Source organism: Pezoporus wallicus, unplaced genomic scaffold (genome assembly GCF_028554395.1).
Source record: "Pezoporus wallicus isolate ANWC-B61680 ecotype Strahan unplaced genomic scaffold, APGP_CSIRO_Pwel_v1 scaffold_7383, whole genome shotgun sequence".
Lineage (NCBI taxonomy): Eukaryota > Metazoa > Chordata > Aves > Psittaciformes > Psittacidae > Pezoporus > Pezoporus wallicus.
This window is the reverse complement of record NW_026636323.1, coordinates 2210278-2230660: the sequence shown is the minus strand read 5'-3', so window position 1 is coordinate 2230660 and position 20383 is coordinate 2210278. Positions and strand designations below refer to the sequence as shown.

The following is a 20383-nucleotide window of genomic DNA, read 5'->3' as shown; positions in this document are numbered from 1 at the left end:
GCTGTGACCGTTGGGCGGGTACTCCTGCCGCGGCGGGAAAATGGCGGCGCGCGCTCAGGCGGCCGCTAGGGGGCGCGGGGCTGCCGAGGATGGGCCCTGCTGTGACGGCGGCTGCGGGCGGGGAGCGGCGGCCGCGGCTGCGGCCTGCTCTGCCGAGGGCGAGGGAAGGGAAGGGGCTGCGACATGGACAGGTTCTCGTGGACCAGCGGGTTGCTGGAGCTGGGGGAGACGCTGGTGGTGCAGCAGCGCGGCGTGCGCCTCTACGACGGGGAGGAGAAGGTGACGGGAGCGCTCCCGCTCGGGGCCCCGCGGCCCTGCTCGGCCCAGCGAGCAGGGGGAGGGGGGAAAACGTCTCGGCCGTGGACGCCGGCCAAGGCGGGCGGCGGTGGGGGACGTGGCTGCGGGTAGTATCGGGGGGGGGGGGACGGGGGACGCGAGGAGGCGAGGCGTGAGAGGGGGCTACGGCTGCAGGCGGAGAATCCGTCAGCGCTGAGAGAGGACAGTACTGATTGCTCCGGGGTCCGGCCCAGGGAGAGGACTGTTAGGGAGGTGATCCAGGCTTTGTGGCTGAGAAGGGGCTCGAGCGGCGTGTGCCACACGGGCGCACTGCTGGGCATGTGTAGCTGGTGACATTGTCATGGTGTCCCCTGTGTGGGCTGTCACTTCCCGTGTCAGGGCTGAGCACTTCTTTGATGTCATGTATACGTGTCGTACAATTCACACCTGTGTCATCCCGGTAGATGTAAAATGCCTTCTAGCTCTGCTCCTGAAGGGTGCTCTCTTGCATCGTTGGACAGGGTGCTGGGGCATATTGTCCAGGCCAAGCTTTACCTGAGAAGATGGGACCAGATGATCATTGAGGTCTCTTGCAATCTGATATTCTATGATTCTATCAATATCCGAGCCTACCCACTTACTGCTTTGCTTCAGTGCTGGACTAAACTCTTGATTTCTTATTTTTATCACATGGCAGTAGTTGCATACCCTCATAAAAAGCTGCCTGAGGTTTTGCAAGTAGGAAGCAATTTGCTAACGCACATTTCTCACATATTGATTGCTGTCTGATAAATAAAGAACTTTTAAACAGTAAAATGGATACAAGTGTGATAGATAGGCAGGAAGATTTCAGACTGTGCATAGCATCTGTATAGTGTAGGTGGCGCTGCTTTTTTGTATAACTTCCACTTTCTTTGTCAACACATAGTGTTCCAAAGCCAATAGCCCTGTTTAAAACATGATATTTAAGAATGTTTGTGTATCTTGCACATATGGAGGGAGGATCTTTCAGGATATCCTAGGGGGAAAATTTATGTAGTTGAAAAAGGAAGTTTGTGTATATCCATCTAGGCCTTTTATACTAATTTCTCCATTGTTTCCTAAACTTGATTTATTGTGTTTTCTGAAAAAAAAGAAAGTGCTCTCAAAATATTGGCTTGTTGCATCTGATCGCTGTGTTGTGGTAATGTGTAATGTTTTCAAGATGAGTATTTATGCATTTTACTGGTTAAATTTGTTGTTGATATGTTTAATTTTTCCTGTTTAGGTAAAATTTGATAGTGGAGTATTACTGCTTAGCACACACAGGCTACTTTGGAGGGACCAGAAGAATCATGTAAGTCCTACTTTTGTCTCTTTCTATGCTATTCAATTGTAAATGCCATAATAAACAACAGATAGTTTGCCACTGAAGAGACTGCACATGGAGAGGAGGTTTTTCTTCCCTTTGTGTTTTGTATTAGAAGTGTAGTCTGTTTTTTGGCTCACAGTAGAAAGAAAGTTATGTACCGGAATGATCTTTCACCCAATTCTGCTTTAATAAAATAATCATGCAGAGATGAGGAGGGATGGGAATGAATCATACAAATTTTCCTTTTCTGCAGAACAGAAATAGAACAGAAGAGTCTGCTCTCATACACTAAGACATGTTGGATTTAAGACTGATGTTGAATGTGTCAGGCAGATCATCATATTAACTCCTCTCCCATACTCCTTGTCCAGCAAGACCTTTTCTTCCTCACTGCTTTCAAGTCCAAGTTTCCCTGTCTTCTGCTTCCACCATGCCATGACTTGCTAATGGGATGTGGTTTGTGGCAGTATTGTTTTCTCTGGGTTTTACCTTCCCAAGTGCTTGTTCCTGTGCTGAACCATCCCTTCAAGAAGCCAGAACATCTGTCTGTACTGCTATGGAGAGCTGACTCAGAGCTCAGGTGACAGTCAGAACTGCAGTGTAGTACTACTGCTGCTGAAGCCACAGACTGAGATTGCAGGCTGAAATTGAAGACAAAACACATGCAAAACTCTAAGTAGACTGTGACAGCATGCACCATTTCACAGTTGCAGTTAAGGAGAAGTCCTAATCTGAACCAGGTTCGATTATGCTTGTTTTAGACACAGTATTTTAGAAACTTAGCCCTGGAAGCCAAAATTTAGACAGAGCATGTTCAGATGACAGCTTTTTAAAGGCAAATTATATTCCACTGGGCTAGTTTAAGCAAGGATAGCTGAAGCACATCTCGCACCCAGAAGCCTCTCCCTACCAAATGCCACATCCTTGCTCCAGAGCAGGGAACTACTTAGAGCCTTCTGAAGGTAAAGTCACTGAGGATGTTCTTAATTTGGCAAAGCGATATATTTTTTCTTTACAGATTGTTTACAGGAACAGCAGAACTATTTTTAGTACTGATTTTTCAATATGTTTTGAGAGCTGGTCCCGGGGTGGGGTTGTTGTTAAACAAGTTGGGGGTTGATTGTCCAGACCATGACCTATTCTCTGTAAACTAACTTTTTGGTTTGGGTACTGTCAGCATGAGATTACTTATCTGTGCATCTCTTTTTGAGAGGTGGGCATGTACTGCAACATGCACTGCTTCTAATCTTCTGGCTTGGACATTTTGCTTGCTTGGAGTAACATTAAGCATTATGGTTTCAGCAAGTCTTGCAACTGTCCATATCCCTGTTCTCTCCTTCCCCACAAAAGGATGACATTTGTCTCTTTTTCCTGACCTCTCACCCTGCTCCTAGGCCACATGGTTTCTTGTACTCTTCCCAGGTAGTTGAATTTGCTAAATCAACAGAGAAGAACCTTTGAGAATAAGAAAAATAGTTTCAACTTTCAGCAAAGATTCTGACAAGTTCCAGGCTTGATTAACAGACAGGGCAGAAATATATGTCCAGATGTGGGCAAAAATTACCCAGTTCTCATCAGGGACAAATATAGATCACTGGTGTGGTAAATCAAGCTGCTTCTTTTTCAAGCTCTTAGGACTGAAACATGGGTAGCACAGTGCCCTTTTATTTTCATGGTGAGTTGTTGGCTAATTTCAGCTGTGATATAACATCAGCCTTAGAAACCTTACCTAGCATACCCAGAATAAACCTGTAGAGAGTTCCTTTTTTTTTTTTTTGGTGTGTCAGCAGGCTTGAGTAATAAATGAGGCACTTGTCATTGGGTTAACATAGCAAACCGTTGTACAAAGCCAAACAGTTGTGTTTTATGGCTGCTGTTGTTACATACCACCTGCAGTTGAACAGTATCAAAAATACAGAGATTTGTAGACGGAAAAAAAAACAACAAAAGTAAATCTTGCACGTTTATTACATAGCTATATCTGTACAACATTTTAAGTGATAAAATCATGCATAATGTGAGCATGAGACATTAGGAAAAAATCCCAAACAAATAAACTCACAGCATTTTTAACACATCTCTCTTTTTGTATTGCTTCTCTCACCAGAAAGGGGTGATTCTAAGATATTATGCTTGCATTAAGTTCATAACTTCCTAGCTGTGAACTAAATGAATCAATCAGTTTGACAGTATACATGCTACATATAGTTGGACTCTTTTGGCATGTTCAAAACCTTTTTTTAACAGAAGTATCATTTTGCCTGTGTTTAAAGTGTCCAGAACTATGTGAGCATTTTGCCAAGCAGTAACTCTTTTCTGTAATGGCTGTAGAATCTGGAGCCACAGAAGAATCTAGATAGCTTGTATTAAGAGGTTTTGTAACAGGAAGTGCAACCCATGTTCTTTCCTAATGATGGATTTACTCATTAGTTAAAGTCTCTGCATATCTGCTTTGCTAATCTCAAATTTAATGAGTATTTAATTATTCCATGCAAAGAGGAGCAATTTTTGTAGTAGGGATTGAGAGGGCCCTGTAATGGTGCTCATTATAGCTTGGTGTTAGGCACAGCTTCTTGGCAGATGGAAGAGAGAGGTTCCAAGAGGGAACGCAACTTATGCTTCCTGTATCGTGGGTGACCGTCAGTCACCAAGCTGTGTTGCAGAAGATGATGTTCACCAAAGGATATTCACCAAAACAAGACCAGGCACCTAATTAGGTGCTTTGTTGAATCACCCCCCGAGCAATTTCTATCTCAAGCATATAAGTTTAGCCTATTCTCCCACAGATGGGTACAGTCTTGTTTCTTGGTCTGCTTTGTTTTGTCTAAAGCACAGCCCACTAAATGTGTGCTGAGATGCATCAAGTACTGGATTAAGTCAGTGGGTGTGGGATAGGTGGAGAAATTCCTCTTCCACTTGGAGGATAGTCTAGCTGTTTAAATATTCAACAAAAGCACAAAAGACTGGTGCTTTTAGATACTATTTTAGCTCGCAAAGTAATATCAATGCAAAAATGTTAAGAACCCATAAGTATTATTCATTCAGGGATAAGCTGCAGTAGTGTCAAAATTTTAGTGTGGAAGTTTTGAACTTAGATACCAAAGACTTGTTAAATTCCTGAGTCCTTCTATGAATGAGGTGTTAAAAGTAGGCAGGATATGTCTTTAGAATCATAGAATAGTTAGGGTTGGAAAGGACCTTAAGATCATCTAGTTCCAACCCCCCTGCCATGGGCAGGGACACCTCACACCAAGGCTCCGTCCAACCTGGCTTTGAACACCACCAGGGATAGAGCATTCACAACTTCCTTGGGCAACCCATTCCAGTGCTCACCACCCTTGCAGTAACGAACTTCCTCCTTATATCCAATCTAAGCTTCCCCTGTTTAAGTTTTAACCCTTTGCCCCTTGCCCTGGCACTACAGTCCCTAATGAAGAGTCCCTCCCCAGCATCCCTATAGGCCCTCTTCAGATACTGGAAGGCTGCTATGAGGTCTCCACGCAGCCTTCTCTTCCCCAGGCTGAACAGCCCCGACTTTCTCAGCCTATCTTCATATGGGAGGTGCTCCAGTCCCTTGATCATCCTTGTGGCCCTCCTCTGGACTTGTTCCAACAGTTCCATGTCCTTTTTATGTTGAAGACACCAGAACTGCACACAATACTCCAAGTGAGGTCTCAAGAGAGCAGAGTAGAGGGGCAGGACCATCTCCTTTGACCTGCTGGTCACGTTCCTTTTGATGCAGCCCAGGATACGGTTGACTTTTTTTAATTTTATTTGTGTTTGCATTGATTATTCCAGGAGTGCTGCATTGCTGTACCTCTGTCTCAGGTCGTCTTTATTGAAGAGCAAGCAGCTGGGATAGGAAAAAGGTAAGGTCATTGTCTTTTTTAGATTGATAGTTTGCACATGCATGTTATGTGAGGTACCCAAGATTATATATTAATTCATGGTAGGTTCCATTTGCAATCTAAGTTTCCAGACTGACAGCTACAAAGACCTTCTTGCCTCACTTGAGGTCAAATGTGTAAGAGTCATGACAAAAGAGTGTCTGATGTGATTTGTTAAATGACTTTCCTGTAATCGCTAAGCAAGTATGTGTTCTAGCTTAGATTTGATTAGTCATAAATGACAACAGTGATTTTTCTGGATCTAAATTTGAAAGCTAATTCTAGTCTTTTGTGCCACAGAACTGGTTGGGGATAGAAACTGCCATGTATTACACGGTTTTTCATGACCGTATGAGTGATTTTGAATGTGGAAATGCTAGCAATAGTTAGAAAGAACTCAAGTGTTTCCACTTACTTGAATAACTAACTCAGTATGGTATGTGTATAAAGAAGTGTATAAGCCAGCAGCATGCCCAGGTGGCCAAGAATGCCAAGAGCATCCTGGCCTGTACCAGAAATAGTGTAGCCAGCAGGACCAGAGAAGTGATTGTCTTGGCACTGGTGAGGCTGCATCCCGAATACTGTGTTCAGTTCTGGGCCCCTCACTACAAGAAAGGCATTGAGGTGCTGGAGTGGGTTGAGAGAAGGGCAACGAAGCTGGTGAAGGGTCTGGAGCACAAATCTAATGAGCAGTGGCTGAGGGAACTGGGGTTGTTTAGCCTGAAGAAAAGGAGTCTGCCACTCTCTTTCTGAAAGGAGGTTGTAGTGAGGTGGGTGTTAGTCTCTTCTCACAGCTAAGAAGCAACAGGACAAGAGGAAATGGCCTCAAGTTGTGCCAGAGGAGGTTTAACTTGGCTATTAAGAATAACTTCCATCACCAAAAAGGTTCTCAAGTGTTGGAACAGGCTGCCCAGAGAAGTGGTTGTGTCACCATCCCTGGGCAGCCTGTAGATGTGACATGGTTTAGTGGTGGACTTGGCAGTGCTGGGTTAACAGTTTGACTTGGTGATCTTAAAAGTCTTTTTCAGACTAAATAATTCTGTGATTCTAAGTTTCACAAGAAAAAGAGAAAAAAATAATGCAGATATATATATGTAGTTGACAGCTGCTTGCAGCCTACAGAATGGGTGAGGTAATATCTGAGGGTTTCCAGAAGAAATCAGGTAATTCACTAATAAAGACCCTTGAATAAGTATCAGTACAATGAAATGGGAATGGTGGATTTACAGTCGTGCTGTGATAGCAGTCTGTTATGTTCCTAAAAAAATGCTATCTCAAGGTTTGTTTTGGTGGTAGGTGTCGTTTTAGACTGTTATTTCCATGCATGTTACCTTTGAATGTTGGTTTTGGACAAATTGACATACAGTGTTTGCAAGTGGGATCCAAGTGGGATAGATTAAATGTAATACTGAGACCTTTTGTTTTCCTGTGACAGAGATACTGTATTTTGGCAGTAGTTACTGCAAGTCAAAAGCCATCTCAAATATTAGTTTTTATCATAACTAAAAGGTTTTTCAGAATTTGCTACTTGAAATGTACAAATTTGTCAAATTTATCTTTTTTTAGGAGTTGGTGGTGCATACTTTTTAAATTTTTGAGATGTTTCAGAAGTTGTAGTTTTCATGCAAGATCTATAGTATTTAGTCAGAATACTTAAATGTTAATGCACAGTCATAAAGCATTATTGACGTACTTCAGCACCTATGTGAGATAAAGTTAATAAAAGTTTTGATTAAATAGTCAACTTTGATCATAGAAAATTTTTTTTAGGTATTACAGAAAGTTGCCACTTCTCTTTCCTTTTTCTTAGTGCTAAAATAGTGGTTCATCTTCATCCTGCTTCTTCAAACAAAGAGCCTGGTCCATTCCAAAGCAGCAAATATTCCTACATAAAACTTTCTTTCAAAGAACATGGGCAGATTGAGGTAAGTTTTGTACCATGCAAGCCCAGCACATCAGATCTTTGGACATGCTTTTCTCCTCTTGCTGTGTTAGTGATAATTTTCCATGATCTTTCCATGTTTGCCTTTGAGGTGGAGCTTTTTCAATACATCCTTTTTGAACACAAACGTTATGAGGCTTCAGGGTTCTATACTTTGATTAAATCACACACATAGAGTTCTAGAAATGTTAAGAAGCATTATTAGGCTTTTTTTCTTATGTTAGTACTTTTAATACAATGTTATACTTCTTTTTTAAATCTTTTAAATTGACCACAGGATTTTCCAGAATGACATCTCCAAAATCTGTTAAATGTTTAACAGAATAAAAGATGTTTCTTTGTACTTAATGCTTTACTGAACAGGAATCATGCAACTTACTCCTAAACATCACTCTAATTTTAATGCTGAACACTTTCTGTTGCCTCAGAGCTTTGTTTCATTTTATGCCTTACAAATCTTTAATTTATTTTTATCTACACTGAATTTCAAAAGCTTTGAGCAGGCTGGAAAAAAAAACATGCTCTATTTTTAAAAGAAGGCTTATCCTAAAAATTGTGAAGAAATCACACTCTGTAAATAAATTTTGCAGTATATGATCCTCACTTGAAGAGACTGAGAACTTTAACTTTGATATCAGATTTTCAACTTGGAATTACTTATAAATGCCTTACAAACGCATGTGCTTGATTAGCCTCATTCATTGCTTTGTGAGCAGTTTTCGGTTTAGGATGAGCATAGATTTATGCTTTGTTATAATTGTTTTGGTGTTTTGCCTAGTTGTAACCTTGTTTATTTTCATGTTGATGTTCATGTCTGAAAATCAAACATACAATGCTTACTGGTTCCTTCCCCAGCATATCAATTACACTCCAGATCTTTTCTTTATAAATTTGGAATGCTTTCCTGTGAACCCTGAATGACCATAAGAAGGGAATGGGTTTTGTTTCTGGATTTTCGTCAGTGGGATACACTTACTATTAACGAATGCCACATTCTGTTATTAGCAGTAAACAAATAAGTGTAATTGATCTGTGTGGTTTTCTTTATACTGCTGAACTAACAAATCAATAGTAATCGTATTGTTCAGCTTCCCTTCCATTTAAAAGCATGCCCTTAAGCAAACCTTGACATTTTAACTTTAGCATGTTTTGGAACATTTCTGAATATCTGAAGAAAATATTTTACAATAGAAGTACTTAAGCAAGTTTAACTTGTAACTACATGGCTCCTCCACTAATGCATGTGTTTTTTGAAGATTGGACATTAAGAATTTCCTGATAATGAATGTTGTACTGTGGATGGGTAGGTGTGACCATGCTTTGTCTGACAGTGAAATTTATTTAGTCTACCACCAAGATGCTAGAAGTGTCCAGAGGTACTCCACACGGTTTATGAAACTGAGTTGTCACTCTTTAATGCTTGCAGTTCTATAGACGATTATCTGAAGAAATGACACAAAGGAGATGGGAGAACATGCCTACTGGTCAGACCATTCAAGTTAACAAGGACCCACAGGTATTTGCAGAGCTTCTGAGCAGAATCTGTATGTAATCTCTTGGTTCCACTTCTTGTTGTCCCCTTATACTGCAGCTGGCATGTCTCTCTAACCAACATCATGGGTACAAGTGGAAATTCAGCTTTACTTTGCCTGTTTCTTCACTGGAACAAATTAGTTCCTCCTTTGCATTTTTCACCTGATAGAGAACATTTTACCATCTCTTTCTTGAGTGTGTTTAGACTTGAATGAGATCAGTTTTTTTAGTGTAGTGACACACATACACAGTTGTGCCAATATTATACATATTTGCATACATTTTTATTCAGCATGAGTGATCGAATGAAGCTGAAAGATTTTTGGTTTTAGTTGTGATTTATGTTTTTTTTGTGGCTGGAAGTCAAATATACAACATGTAATTTTTATATAACTCTTAGAATCTATTTAATTCTTTGTGTTCTAAATGGACAGTGGTTATGGAGAATCTCTGCCATGTTAAATTGCCTTCTTTATCTGTCTTTATACTTCTAGGTTATAAACTGTGATAAACATGTAGATGTTGTTTCATGTAGTACTGCATGAACAAAGTAATGATTTAAAGATTGTTCAGTGACTAATCACATATGTTCTTTGTAAATGTAGTACCTATAAATTTCATTGCATTTGCACTGATGGGGAAGCCTGTGTCAAGAATCACTTAATGAGAATGCCTTACCTCTTGTTCTTATTATTAAACCATAGCAAATGGTTAACAGTAGTGGTAAGCTTTGCAGTCAGAGGTCTGTGGGATGGCACCACTGTAACTTAGGTACCAGCCTTTCTAAAATGCATTTGGCGTTAAGTGAAAGGTTCACCATCACCTCCATTCTGATATCTCTCAACAGTGTAAATTAGACTGTACTTAGCATCATGTTTCTATGGCTATGTTTTTTCAGGATAGATTTCTTGAGATAATCATGTTTAGATATGTATTTCCACAGGTCTCGTATGGATGTTCATATGGACTGGGAGGCTTTAATTGAGATGAGCTGTGATGATCAGTCTAGATCAGGCTATTAAGCATCTTCATATTAATAGCTTCAATATAATAATCTATTATCTGTCTACTACAGCAAATTCATACATGTTTTACACTTACTGTGTGTTTTTTTGCACTGGTTTAAAAAATATTTCACGAAATAGATGAAATATTGTATACATAATACTAGCTCTTTGGGGGAACATTTCCTGTCTTATAATGTAAGGTTTTTTGACAGAGAGGCGGATGAGAAAACTTAGCATTTCCTATTTTTATTCCTTTCATTATTTTCTTTTGCAGGCAGGAAGAATAAGGGCTGTAGGAATTGTAGGGATCGAAAGGAAATTGGAGGAAAAGAGAAAAGAGACTGACAAAAACATTTCCGAGGTAAATACACTGAAGTTTCAAGGTCAAACACCTGTCTGAACCATTTACATTCATTCACATTTTCTTTTAGGGGCAACTGAGACTATTTATTGTTTCTTTTGGGAAGTCTGAATTGTTTAAGAGTGTATAATTTACAGTTATTTACCTTGTTTAACTGGTTTTTCACTATACGTAAAGATACTTCGTTTAAGCAGTTCCTTTCATGAAGGCTGTTCTTTGAAACTAAAGTGTGTATTTGTAAAATTGATTTTGGTAGAATTAGAAATCTGAGTTCAGTAACTTTTCATCAAGAAAAACAGGACACAAAGGCACATGCAGAAAGAGGCTATTACAAGTTGGGTTTTTTTAATAGCTAATTTTGGTTTCAATTGAAAATTTAATATCTGTTAAGAAAAATACGCTGATCCAAGTGTCTGCACATAACTGTGGTGAAGTTAGCTTTTAATGTTATATATATTCAGGTTTTAAATGTTGGGTTTAGTCTTATAGTTACCATAACCTGTTCTACAGTCCAGGCATCAGCAAGATCTTACAAGTATCTTTGTGAAACACCTGGGCTAGGTGGAGCCATCCTTTTCTCCAGAAACAGCACAGTAGTTGAATTTTAGATACCAGTACTGATGGACAATAGGCAGTTAATTTCTTCATGTATACCAGGGAGCAGTATCTTCAAAAATAGGCTGGTTCTGTCTTGGTAGTAGAGATTGATGCAGAAACACTCATAACTGCATGCAACAGGTACATTTTCATGGAAAAGCTTTATGGGTTTCAGTATGCCACAATGAAAAAGGCATTCACTGATCTGGTACGTAAGAAAATTATAGCACCTTTGCAGGCTGTGTGCTCTTTCAGATACTGGTAGCATTAAACTTTTTAATTTCTGTTTATGAGGAATGTAATGAATGAAGTTCTGTGTGTAGTTCAAAAGGTATTGTAGTTATGTGCATGTGTATATAGTTCAAAAGGTATTGTCTGGTTATTTTTTCCTTTAGTAGCTTTGTCAGAACGTAAAAGAAATCCATTTATATGTGTTGTATGAACGGAGGAAAACCATGACTTGTAAAATCCTGCCTTCCTCCAGCTTTAAATGTTGTAAATGACTTAATTTGAAAAATGGTGCCCTGGCTTCCAGGAAAAGGCTTCCTGCATCTGCTGTTCACTGCTGATAAGAATCCAGTTCTTTAGCCTTTTGTTTATCTGAGGAAGTTCCTGTTAGGTGTGTACACATTCCCCTTTGTTTCCAGGCCTGCCCTCAGTGAGTCAGGCAGAGGAGGAGTTAGACACAGCATGCTGTTTATTTAGCTAAATCAAGGGCTCTTTTGATGAGTGATGTTTTCATGCAGGTTATAGAGATTAGAAATAAGCTGGAAAAAGCCTTGTTAGAAAACATTTTGTTGATATCTTATATAAGTACAGCAGAAGGACTTTGTTTTACATTAGAGATGGGGAACTCTATAGTAAATGATGGAATTTGGTAGATTAGAAAGTAAGAAAAAAAGTTCCAAAGAGGAGCTTTTGTTCTAATAGTGGTAGGTTGTTGTTATACAGTGGTATATTTTCTGTTCTCATGTTGGACCTAGGCTTGTCACACTTAATTTTGGATACCTAGCTTAGGTGCCAAGTGTTAAGAGCCTAAACTTCTCCAGTTAGTGGAGAAACAGTGGCATCACGGGGAGGGGGGTTCAGATGAAAAGCAACCTTATACATACTTGGAAGCATCTCCCTTTCTTCTTCGTATGTTTAGTCTCAGACCAATAAGCTACTAAGTAAGGCACCTAAATATAGATGGGAACAATTGGGTCTTCCTGCACAAACTCTGCTAAAATGTGTCTTTCCAGTAGGGGATCAGACAGAATAAGCTAGGAATCCAATAGAAGCAATAGCAGGAAGCTGTAGGCAAGATGTATCTCTGGTCATTTGACATACTCTAACTTCTTTACTTGTGGCTGGAGGAGTTGGGTGCTGCTGTTGGGCAAACTTTAGCAGAAGAGGTTCAGGAATCACTCCCACCTTCACTGGGCATGTTGTCATGTATGTGAGAGAAGTGGGTGAGAAGGCTAAATTTGTGTTGCTGAGTTTGCGAGGGAGTTGCTTTTTAATGCAGTTGCTAACTCTTCTTTTTTTCTTAGCATGAATTTCTTAATGCTAGTTGGTTTTCATTACTAAAAATTTTGAATTTCAGTATACCTTCAGCTTGTTCTTAAAGTATGTTTTATTTAAGCCTAAAAATGCCTTTTGTGACTTGTAGAATTGTGCATTTGAGACCATAGCGCTTTACTAAGCTTAATAGACTTGATGTAACTATGGTCCTATGGTGGGTGTCCAGTTCACTGCAAATTTTTTTTTTTTTTTTTGAAAGAGGAGTTTTCTTAGGTTAGAAAAAAGTTGTTTTGTATAACTAATTTTCTGTTGCTCTGGGAGGCATTTTGATTTTACATCCGACAACCTGAGTTTTCAGAGGATGTTTTTTATCTAGTTTTTATCTTAATTTATTTAAATCTGATGTTTGTCTCGTGAACCTTATTTAATTCATTTTTGAACTGGTTTTTGTTTATCGTGGTAGAACCACTGCCTAAGTGTATGACACTTTTAAATGAAGAGATGTTGCCACACATTTTCAGAGGTGTTGTCTCTTCAGTTAAGCATGCATACATGTTAAAGCATATACCCTCTTCCTCGCTCATTTGAAATTACCATTTCTTACTAATTTAGTAACATCTACTGATGAGAGGAAAATTGTCTTGTCAGGAGGAGTACTTCTGTAGCTGGCTTGCTGCTGGACAGAAACAATAGATCTCCCTGAGTGAGGGTTAACTGTTGGAAGAAAACCTACCACCACCATCAAGAAACCTTCCCCAGCTTTAGGAGAGCATAATAAATTTGGACAATTTAATCTTTTCTGGGCCTCAGTTATTGTTGTTCCTTCCTATCATATGGACTTCATATTGAACTAGTGTTCACATACTAGGAAAGTGTGTGATTGTTTGCTTCTCTGCATTCTTTGTTGTTCATGGATTGTGTAATTTTGATGTTAAAACCTGATATACACGGACATATCAAGCAATTATATATAGTATTTACGAATAGCTTGGATAGGTGGACAAGGGCAGCTTGCTGTATCCATGAAGCTGAATGTTGTAATTATACTGATTTGCATTGTTTGCTTTTCATTTCAGGCTTTTGAGGATCTCAACAAACTAATGGAGAAGGTATGGCATATGTTACTTACCCAAGTAGATTTATGCTTGTTTTCTCAGTTTTAAGTATGCTTTTCACTGTCGAGCTGAAAGTTGACTTATCCATATGTCTTTCTTAATAGGCTAAGGAGATGGTGGAATTATCCAAGTCAATAGCTAATAAGATTAAAGAAAAACAAGGTGATATCACTGAGGATGAGGTAAATTAAGTTTGATTTTAAAGTCAACAGAAGTGTTCCTATGCAAAGCAAAAAGCTATCCATTTAATACATGTCATGTTAATAAAGAACACTTCATGATTATATTTTTGTGATTTAATTCTACATAAAGTAAAAGGGATTTACTTGTTTAGTGTTAGCTTGTCTTTTGACCCCTTTTAAAAGTAATGATTTTATTGCCTTTGTGTAAATTTTTGTATTTTTGAGCTCTGCTGGTCAAGAGGAAATCGTATTAAGTCTTCCCTTCTCTTTCCTAGTAATTGGCTTTATTGGTAGTAAATTGAATGTATTTATTCATTAAAACTGTATGATAGTAATAAAATCAAAGACTTTTAAAAACCAGAATCGTTCACTAGGTGATGGACTTTTAAACTTGTTTGTTTAGACCATCAGGTTCAAGTCCTATCTACTGAGTATGGGTATAGCTAATCCAGTTACTAGGGAAACATACGGATCTGGTACACAGTACCACATGCAACTGGCAAAGCAACTGGCTGGAATACTGCAGACACCATTGGAGGTAAAGTACCTAATATTGCGCCAGCATTTTCCATGTGTTGCTAAATTTTGATAGAAATGTGTTTTGACTGTACTACTGTGCCTCTTTTTAAAGCCCCAGATTTAGCAGCACAGCCTCATATTCAGTGTTTATGAAAGGAATATATATCCTCTTTCAAATAAGAAAGCTTAAATGTAAGTAAAAATTTTTCTTTGGAGTAATGGCAACTCAAGTTCTAATTTGCAAAATATCAGTGATATTCAGAAAATCATACTAGCAGTCCTTCTTCTGTTTGAACAGCCCTGATTTCATCCATTGCTGCAGAATATTACTTTTATAAAGAAAGAGTGAAACAACACTGACTTGGAAAATAGAAGTAGTCAGTCTTTAAACTCCTTCAAAATTACACATTTTGCAAATGTAGCACAGAGTTATTACATAGATTACCCCCCCTTAGTAATATATCATGTTTTAATTGATCCGAAGCTATTACAGAATTCAGGAGTCTCACCAAAAAGTTAGATTTCATGTTGCAATTTACAGGGCTATATGTCTGCTAAAAAGCATAGATGTTACAGTATTCTTGCGAAAGCTGTGTGCTACCTACTATGATGAGAACAGAAAACTAAGTGTGTCTGAAAAGTAAAAAAACAGTAAATTGATTGATTGATTTAATATATTGAAATTCCTTATTCCTGAGATTTATTCTTTGCTTTAAAACCAAAGTAATTCACATTCTTTGGGTTATAGTATCAGTGGTTTGCGTTTTAAAATGATTACAGGAAGATGTATCATAAAAAACTTACCTCACACAGCAGAAATAAATAGTATTGCCTGGGTAGGTTTTTTTTCATTAAGGCCTATCAATGAGCTCCTCTGTTTTACCTGTTCAGTCAAATGCAAGCTGAGAGACTGTGTTTATGAGATTAATGCTATTTCTCTTACCAGTCTTGTGCTTAACACAGGAGCGAGGAGGGATCATGTCACTTACAGAAGTGTACTGTCTGGTAAATCGTGCACGAGGATTAGAGGTGAGAAATTGGGTTTATTAAATATTTCATAAAGTACACTTCAGTAATAAGGTAATTAAAGAAAAAGGGTCAAAATATTCCCTACCAATTGCTTGCACTACCTGTCTAACAGCATGAAGTGATCAGCCCTTTATTAAACTTAGGGGTTTTTTACCATTTTCCCTTCTCCACTTCCATGTAATTTTTATGTGTCCTCTGCAAATTGTTATAACGTATGCTACTTTTTGTAATACCATATAAAAGGGAAAATCCATCTTCATTGTGAAAGAAAACTGGAAGGATGGAGAAAACTAAAAAATGGTGAATGTTTGGAGTTTTTACAAAATAGATCAATTTTTTCTGTGAACAGGGCAAGAAGGATTATTACAGGACACATAGTAAGGAAACAGAAAAGAGCATAGAAGCCAAGAAAATAGACTGCACAATACAAAGAAAGAAAGCTAGAACAGTATTGTGTAGCCTGGTCTGTTTTATAGCTGTTGTTACTAAAAGTGTTTGTTTTGGTGTTATGGTGTATACTTGAAATGCAAGCTGTGAATAAGTATGTTTTACTGTTTTAATAGTTGCTGTCACCAGAAGATTTAGTAAATGCTTGTAAGATGCTTGAGTCACTGAAGCTACCACTAAGGTAAAGCTTTACAGATGTATTTATAAAACATGGCACTCTTCAAGGCAGTCTATGGTGTTTCGATGAGTTAGTTTACCTGCAGTAGATTGTTTTTTGTCTTTTTAAGTAAAGTTATGCTTTGCTGAAAGAATGCTGCTATATGCTCCAACATCCTTTCTACATTAAAATACGAATTTTTAACCATGGTTTACTTTGCTAGGTAGGCAATATTTTTTTTCACTTCCAATATAGTTTTTTCAGACTGGGACAAGTGTTTACTAAGCCCTGCTCTTTTCAGTCTCTGTAGATTTTTTTAAAGATACTTTTAATGTTAATTTTACAGAGGTTTTTTTTTGTGTTTGTTTTCCTTTTGTAATGTGGTTATAGATGTGGGTGCATTAGAAATGTGACCATAGGTGATGTGAGCAGGGATTTTAGTTACTTTGACTCTGTCTTTGGATTTTAGGCTTCGGATATTTGACAGTGGTGTGATGGTGATTGAACTCCAGTCTCATAATGAAGAGGAAATGGTAGCTTCTGCTTTAGAGACAGTAAGTGTCTTTCATTTCCTTCAGTGTTCTGACCGTGCTGAGGAAATTTAAACACATTAGGTATAAAAACTTAAGGTACAGGATTTCCTTTTGAGGTTTTGAAATACAAAATATTCCACTTTAAAATCTAACAGTAATACTAAAATAGCACTTTTCATCTTCAAAGTGCTGTGCAGGCAATAATCTGAAGTCATTGCTTTCTCCTCAAGGGATAAAGCATTTTTCCATCTCTTTTCAAGCTTCTTTAACCTTCAGCCTTCCTCTAAATCTTTTGTGCTGTAGGATGAATCCATGGCATGTATTAAGCACTTAATTTAACAGAAGTGGACTTCAGACTGTCCACAGTGTGCTTGTAGGCAGTGAAAGTAGCTCTTAATTCTTGTTTAGCTTGGGTTTATTTCATAAAAGAGCACAATGTATGTGTAACATCCTGTACTGATTTTGCTGCTGTGAAGAGCACTCGGAGAGTAGCACGTATATAATTAAGCTTAAGGAAAAAATAGTATAAATTGCTTGGTGAGGTAAACCTTTGTGATCTTGCTACCTCTGAACTCTTTAAAGTCCTGCATTTGTCCATTATTCCATTATCTGTGGACTAATGGACATATTGTCTATGGATGTATTGTCCATTAGTCCATCCATAGAGTCCATTATTTGATGCATTTTCCTGTGTCTTTTACAGTGGGATGTATTTTTTGTTTGTTTGTTTTTCATAAAGTTGAATAAAGGCTGATTCAGTGTATCCAAATTTAAATATCAAAGTCAAAACCGACTGACTTGGGCAGTCGAGATAAAACAGAGCTGTCACAGACACTTTTTCACATGATACGTGGGGTAGACTCTTCAGTGTGTTTTGTATAATTGTTACCATATAGCTTTCTCTCATCAAAAAGATTTTTAGATGAGAGAAATGTATGTAGCTGTCTAAAAGATTCCATCCTAAATTATCAAAACTGAAATCTTTCAATGTATGTTAGTCCTTTCAGTTTATTTTCTTATATTGACAGTAAAACACTTAAACCATTTTAGTTGCTTTTTTCTGATTATTTTTTGTTTGTAATTAATTTGTTGCCTTCAGTAAGAGTGCTTATCTCTTTGAAAGGAAAGGAAAAACCTTTTCTTGATAACAAATGAGGTCAACAGCAAAAAGCAACAGATGGTGGATTTATTACCCAGGTGCCATTTTTCTTTTATTTTCGTAATATGAAACTCTGACTCCATAGAAAAATGTAAGGGAGAGGCTTTGAGTGAGGAGGGCTAGCCTATAAGAGAAGATCAGACTTGTGGCCAAAAGCACCCGGTGCTTAATGTATCATGTACAGTAACATGAAACTTCTGAAAAGAAATGAAGTCACAGGCTTTCAGACAGGAGAGAGGTTTTGAGCAGCTGGTGAAGACAGGGGGTCAGAGGAACCCAAAGTCACCCTTGACAAGAGTAGTGGTTTAGGAAGGAAAGGTAAGTATAATAATAATACCCATATGCATATTAAATTGTGTAGCTGACTTCCATTACCCAGATGTGATCACATAGCTTCATAATGTCTCAAGTTAGGACTAATTTAATCTGAGTTTCTGTAAAAAGACTATTGCTGAGAATGATGCAGAATAGACTCCTCCCCACCAAGTCAGATGGGAAGCAGGAAATGGCAACTTCATCTGGATTTACAATTCTGCTTGAATCTGGAGCAGTGGAGAAATGGAAGAATTATTGATTTGTAGGGTAAGAAAACATGTTTATCTGTGAAATTCAATGCAGTAGCAGTAAGACTAGACTTCATACCTAATATTTTAATACTGCCTATGCAATCTTTGTGGCTTTAAACTGAAAAAAAAAGGTTGAATTAGATGAGATATTAAGAAGAAGCTCTTTACTGTGAGGGTGGTGAGGCCCTGGCACAGGCTACCCAGAGAAGCTGTGGCTGCCCCATCCCTGGCAGTGTTCACGGCCAGGTTGGACATGGCTTTGAGCAGCCTTGTCTAGTGGAAGGTGTCACTGCCCATGGCAGGGGGCGTTGGAACTGGATGATCTTTAAGGTCTCTTCCAACCCAAACCATTCTGTGATTTTAGCATGCATTAACTATCCTGGCTGAAACAATGGTGCCAAAGTTTTGAGTCCCTGGACTGAAAAAAACAGTTATCTTTTGTGTCAACTGAATGTGATGATGGACTCTTACTGTGCCCTGTAGTATGCTGTAATATCGGGTGGAGTACTGAGGTTTGGTCATTTTTCTATAGGCAGTAGGAATATTTTAAGTCCCATGAAACTCAAAATTCTGCACTTCCATCTGGGATGACTTAAATTTCTGAATCTGTGATCTGCCCTGGATAGGTCTTTTATTTTTCATTTAGGCTTTACTGTTTGCAGAATCACTTAGTATAGTTGGGCTGTGTAAATACTGGCTGTGACAGTACACTGCTGTCTGAGCTATTCGGGTTTTTCCATTCATTTCATCCCAAGGTATCTTAAAAAATTATGTGGTTTTTTGTGATATATTTTTTTTACAGATTTAACTCTTTTCTACTTTCTTTCTTTATACTTGGCAATTTTACCAGGACACAAGAAGAGGTATTTGTAAGGGGAAATACTCACAATTATTTGTACTTTTTAAAAATGCAAACAAACCGCTTGTCTCCACAAGGGATTTGCTTACCAGTTTATCACTGCAGAAGGCTAGACCTGATTCAGGAGCTGAGAGAACTTGACTGTTCTTTTAATGCCAGTTTGTTTATCTGTGTATTTGTTTTGTAACAGGTATCTGAAAAGGGTTCTCTCACAGCTGATGAATTTGCTAAGCTGGTGGGGATGTCTGTTCTCTTAGCCAAAGAAAGGTCGGTAATATTTGCTGTGTTTAGTACCTTCACTACTATGTGTCCGCCAGTAACACAGCCGTCTTCTTTTGCTTTCTCTAGGCTGCTTCTTGCTGAAAAGATGGGCCATCTTTGCAGAGATGATTCAGTGGAAGGCTTGAGATTCTACCCCAATTTATTTCTGACACAAAGCTAATGCAGTTTGTGTACAATTCGTTGTGTAACGGTTTAGCAAGTGAACAGAGGGCAGAACCCTTCCAACAACTGACCTTATATTTGTTATTTTGTTATTCAACTGCAACAGTGATGAACATTGCAATGCTTTGCAGTTCTCAGGTATTTCATGTGCTGAATCCTCTTACGTGGAGCTGAAAGGAGATAGGAATCAGTCAGAAGCATGTGAATTGTCTCAAGTTTCAAGTTTTGTTTGATGTGTTCTGTAGTTTCTCGTTAAGGAAAGTCAGATTAAGATTTCACAGAAGTGAAAAGAATATCCTTGTAGTCTGCCATGAGGGTTAGCACCCAAAAGACAGGTTACTGCATACCCTAGTTTGTTTATGTCTAGAGCAACAAATTAGATATATCCATAGTGATAAGAAAAGTGACTTTGATGTGTACCGAGGTATAAGGAACAAACCTAGTGTAGCATAACCCCTTCTCCCTGAAGTGGTGAACAGTTTTCTAAAAGAGGACCTTGGGCTTCTTGTACTTTGAGACAGAAGGAACCTGCTGCTGGACAGATTAACCTATGTTATGTGAATCTAGAAAATGCAGTGTTTGTTTTGTAATGTCTTATGCTAATAGCTCAGACAGAAGCATTGTTAGCACAGACTTCCTCCCTTCTCTTCCCTTGCCATCTTCCTTCCTGGCTCATTATGGTGCACTTCAGTGCCCTTTCTCTGTCTTCTCTTCACGTAGTGGAGCAAAGTAGCCTCCTGTCGCTCTACTAGACTCCATTCTTTAATGTGTTTGGGGTTTTTTTCTGCTTGTATTGAAAGATCATTTGTTTGTTTCATCAGCCTTTATCTGTTTTGGAGAGACGGCTTACTTATATATGAAAATTAATATACTTTCAATATTGAAGGGAGGAAGAAGACTATCACCCTGTGTTTAA

The 20383-nt window shown here is 38.5% G+C and overlaps 1 protein-coding gene across 1 annotated transcript; it reads left to right on the top strand.

Moving 5' to 3' along the window:
• The first annotated feature begins 93 nt into the window (after positions 1-93).
• On the top strand, positions 94-19677 carry VPS36 (vacuolar protein sorting 36 homolog). The gene is made up of 14 exons (XM_057400008.1): positions 94-279; positions 1544-1612; positions 5426-5496; positions 7325-7439; positions 8883-8972; positions 10271-10357; positions 13534-13566; positions 13677-13754; positions 14158-14292; positions 15237-15302; positions 15866-15930; positions 16376-16460; positions 19214-19290; positions 19372-19677. Exons 1-14 carry the CDS (start codon positions 184-186, stop codon positions 19463-19465), a joined length of 1161 nt encoding a protein of 386 aa, XP_057255991.1. The 5' UTR covers positions 94-183; the 3' UTR covers positions 19466-19677.
• Positions 19678-20383: the final 706 nt, after the last annotated feature.

Coding starts and splice junctions, on each gene's coding strand:
- VPS36 (XM_057400008.1), top strand. CDS start 184: ATGGACAGGTTCTCGTGGACCAGCGGGTTGCTGGAGCTGGGGGAGACG. Junction 13,567..13,676: donor TCAACAAACTAATGGAGAAG/GTATGGCATATG, acceptor CTTTCTTAATAG/GCTAAGGAGATGGTGGAATT. Junction 15,303..15,865: donor ATCGTGCACGAGGATTAGAG/GTGAGAAATTGG, acceptor CTGTTTTAATAG/TTGCTGTCACCAGAAGATTT.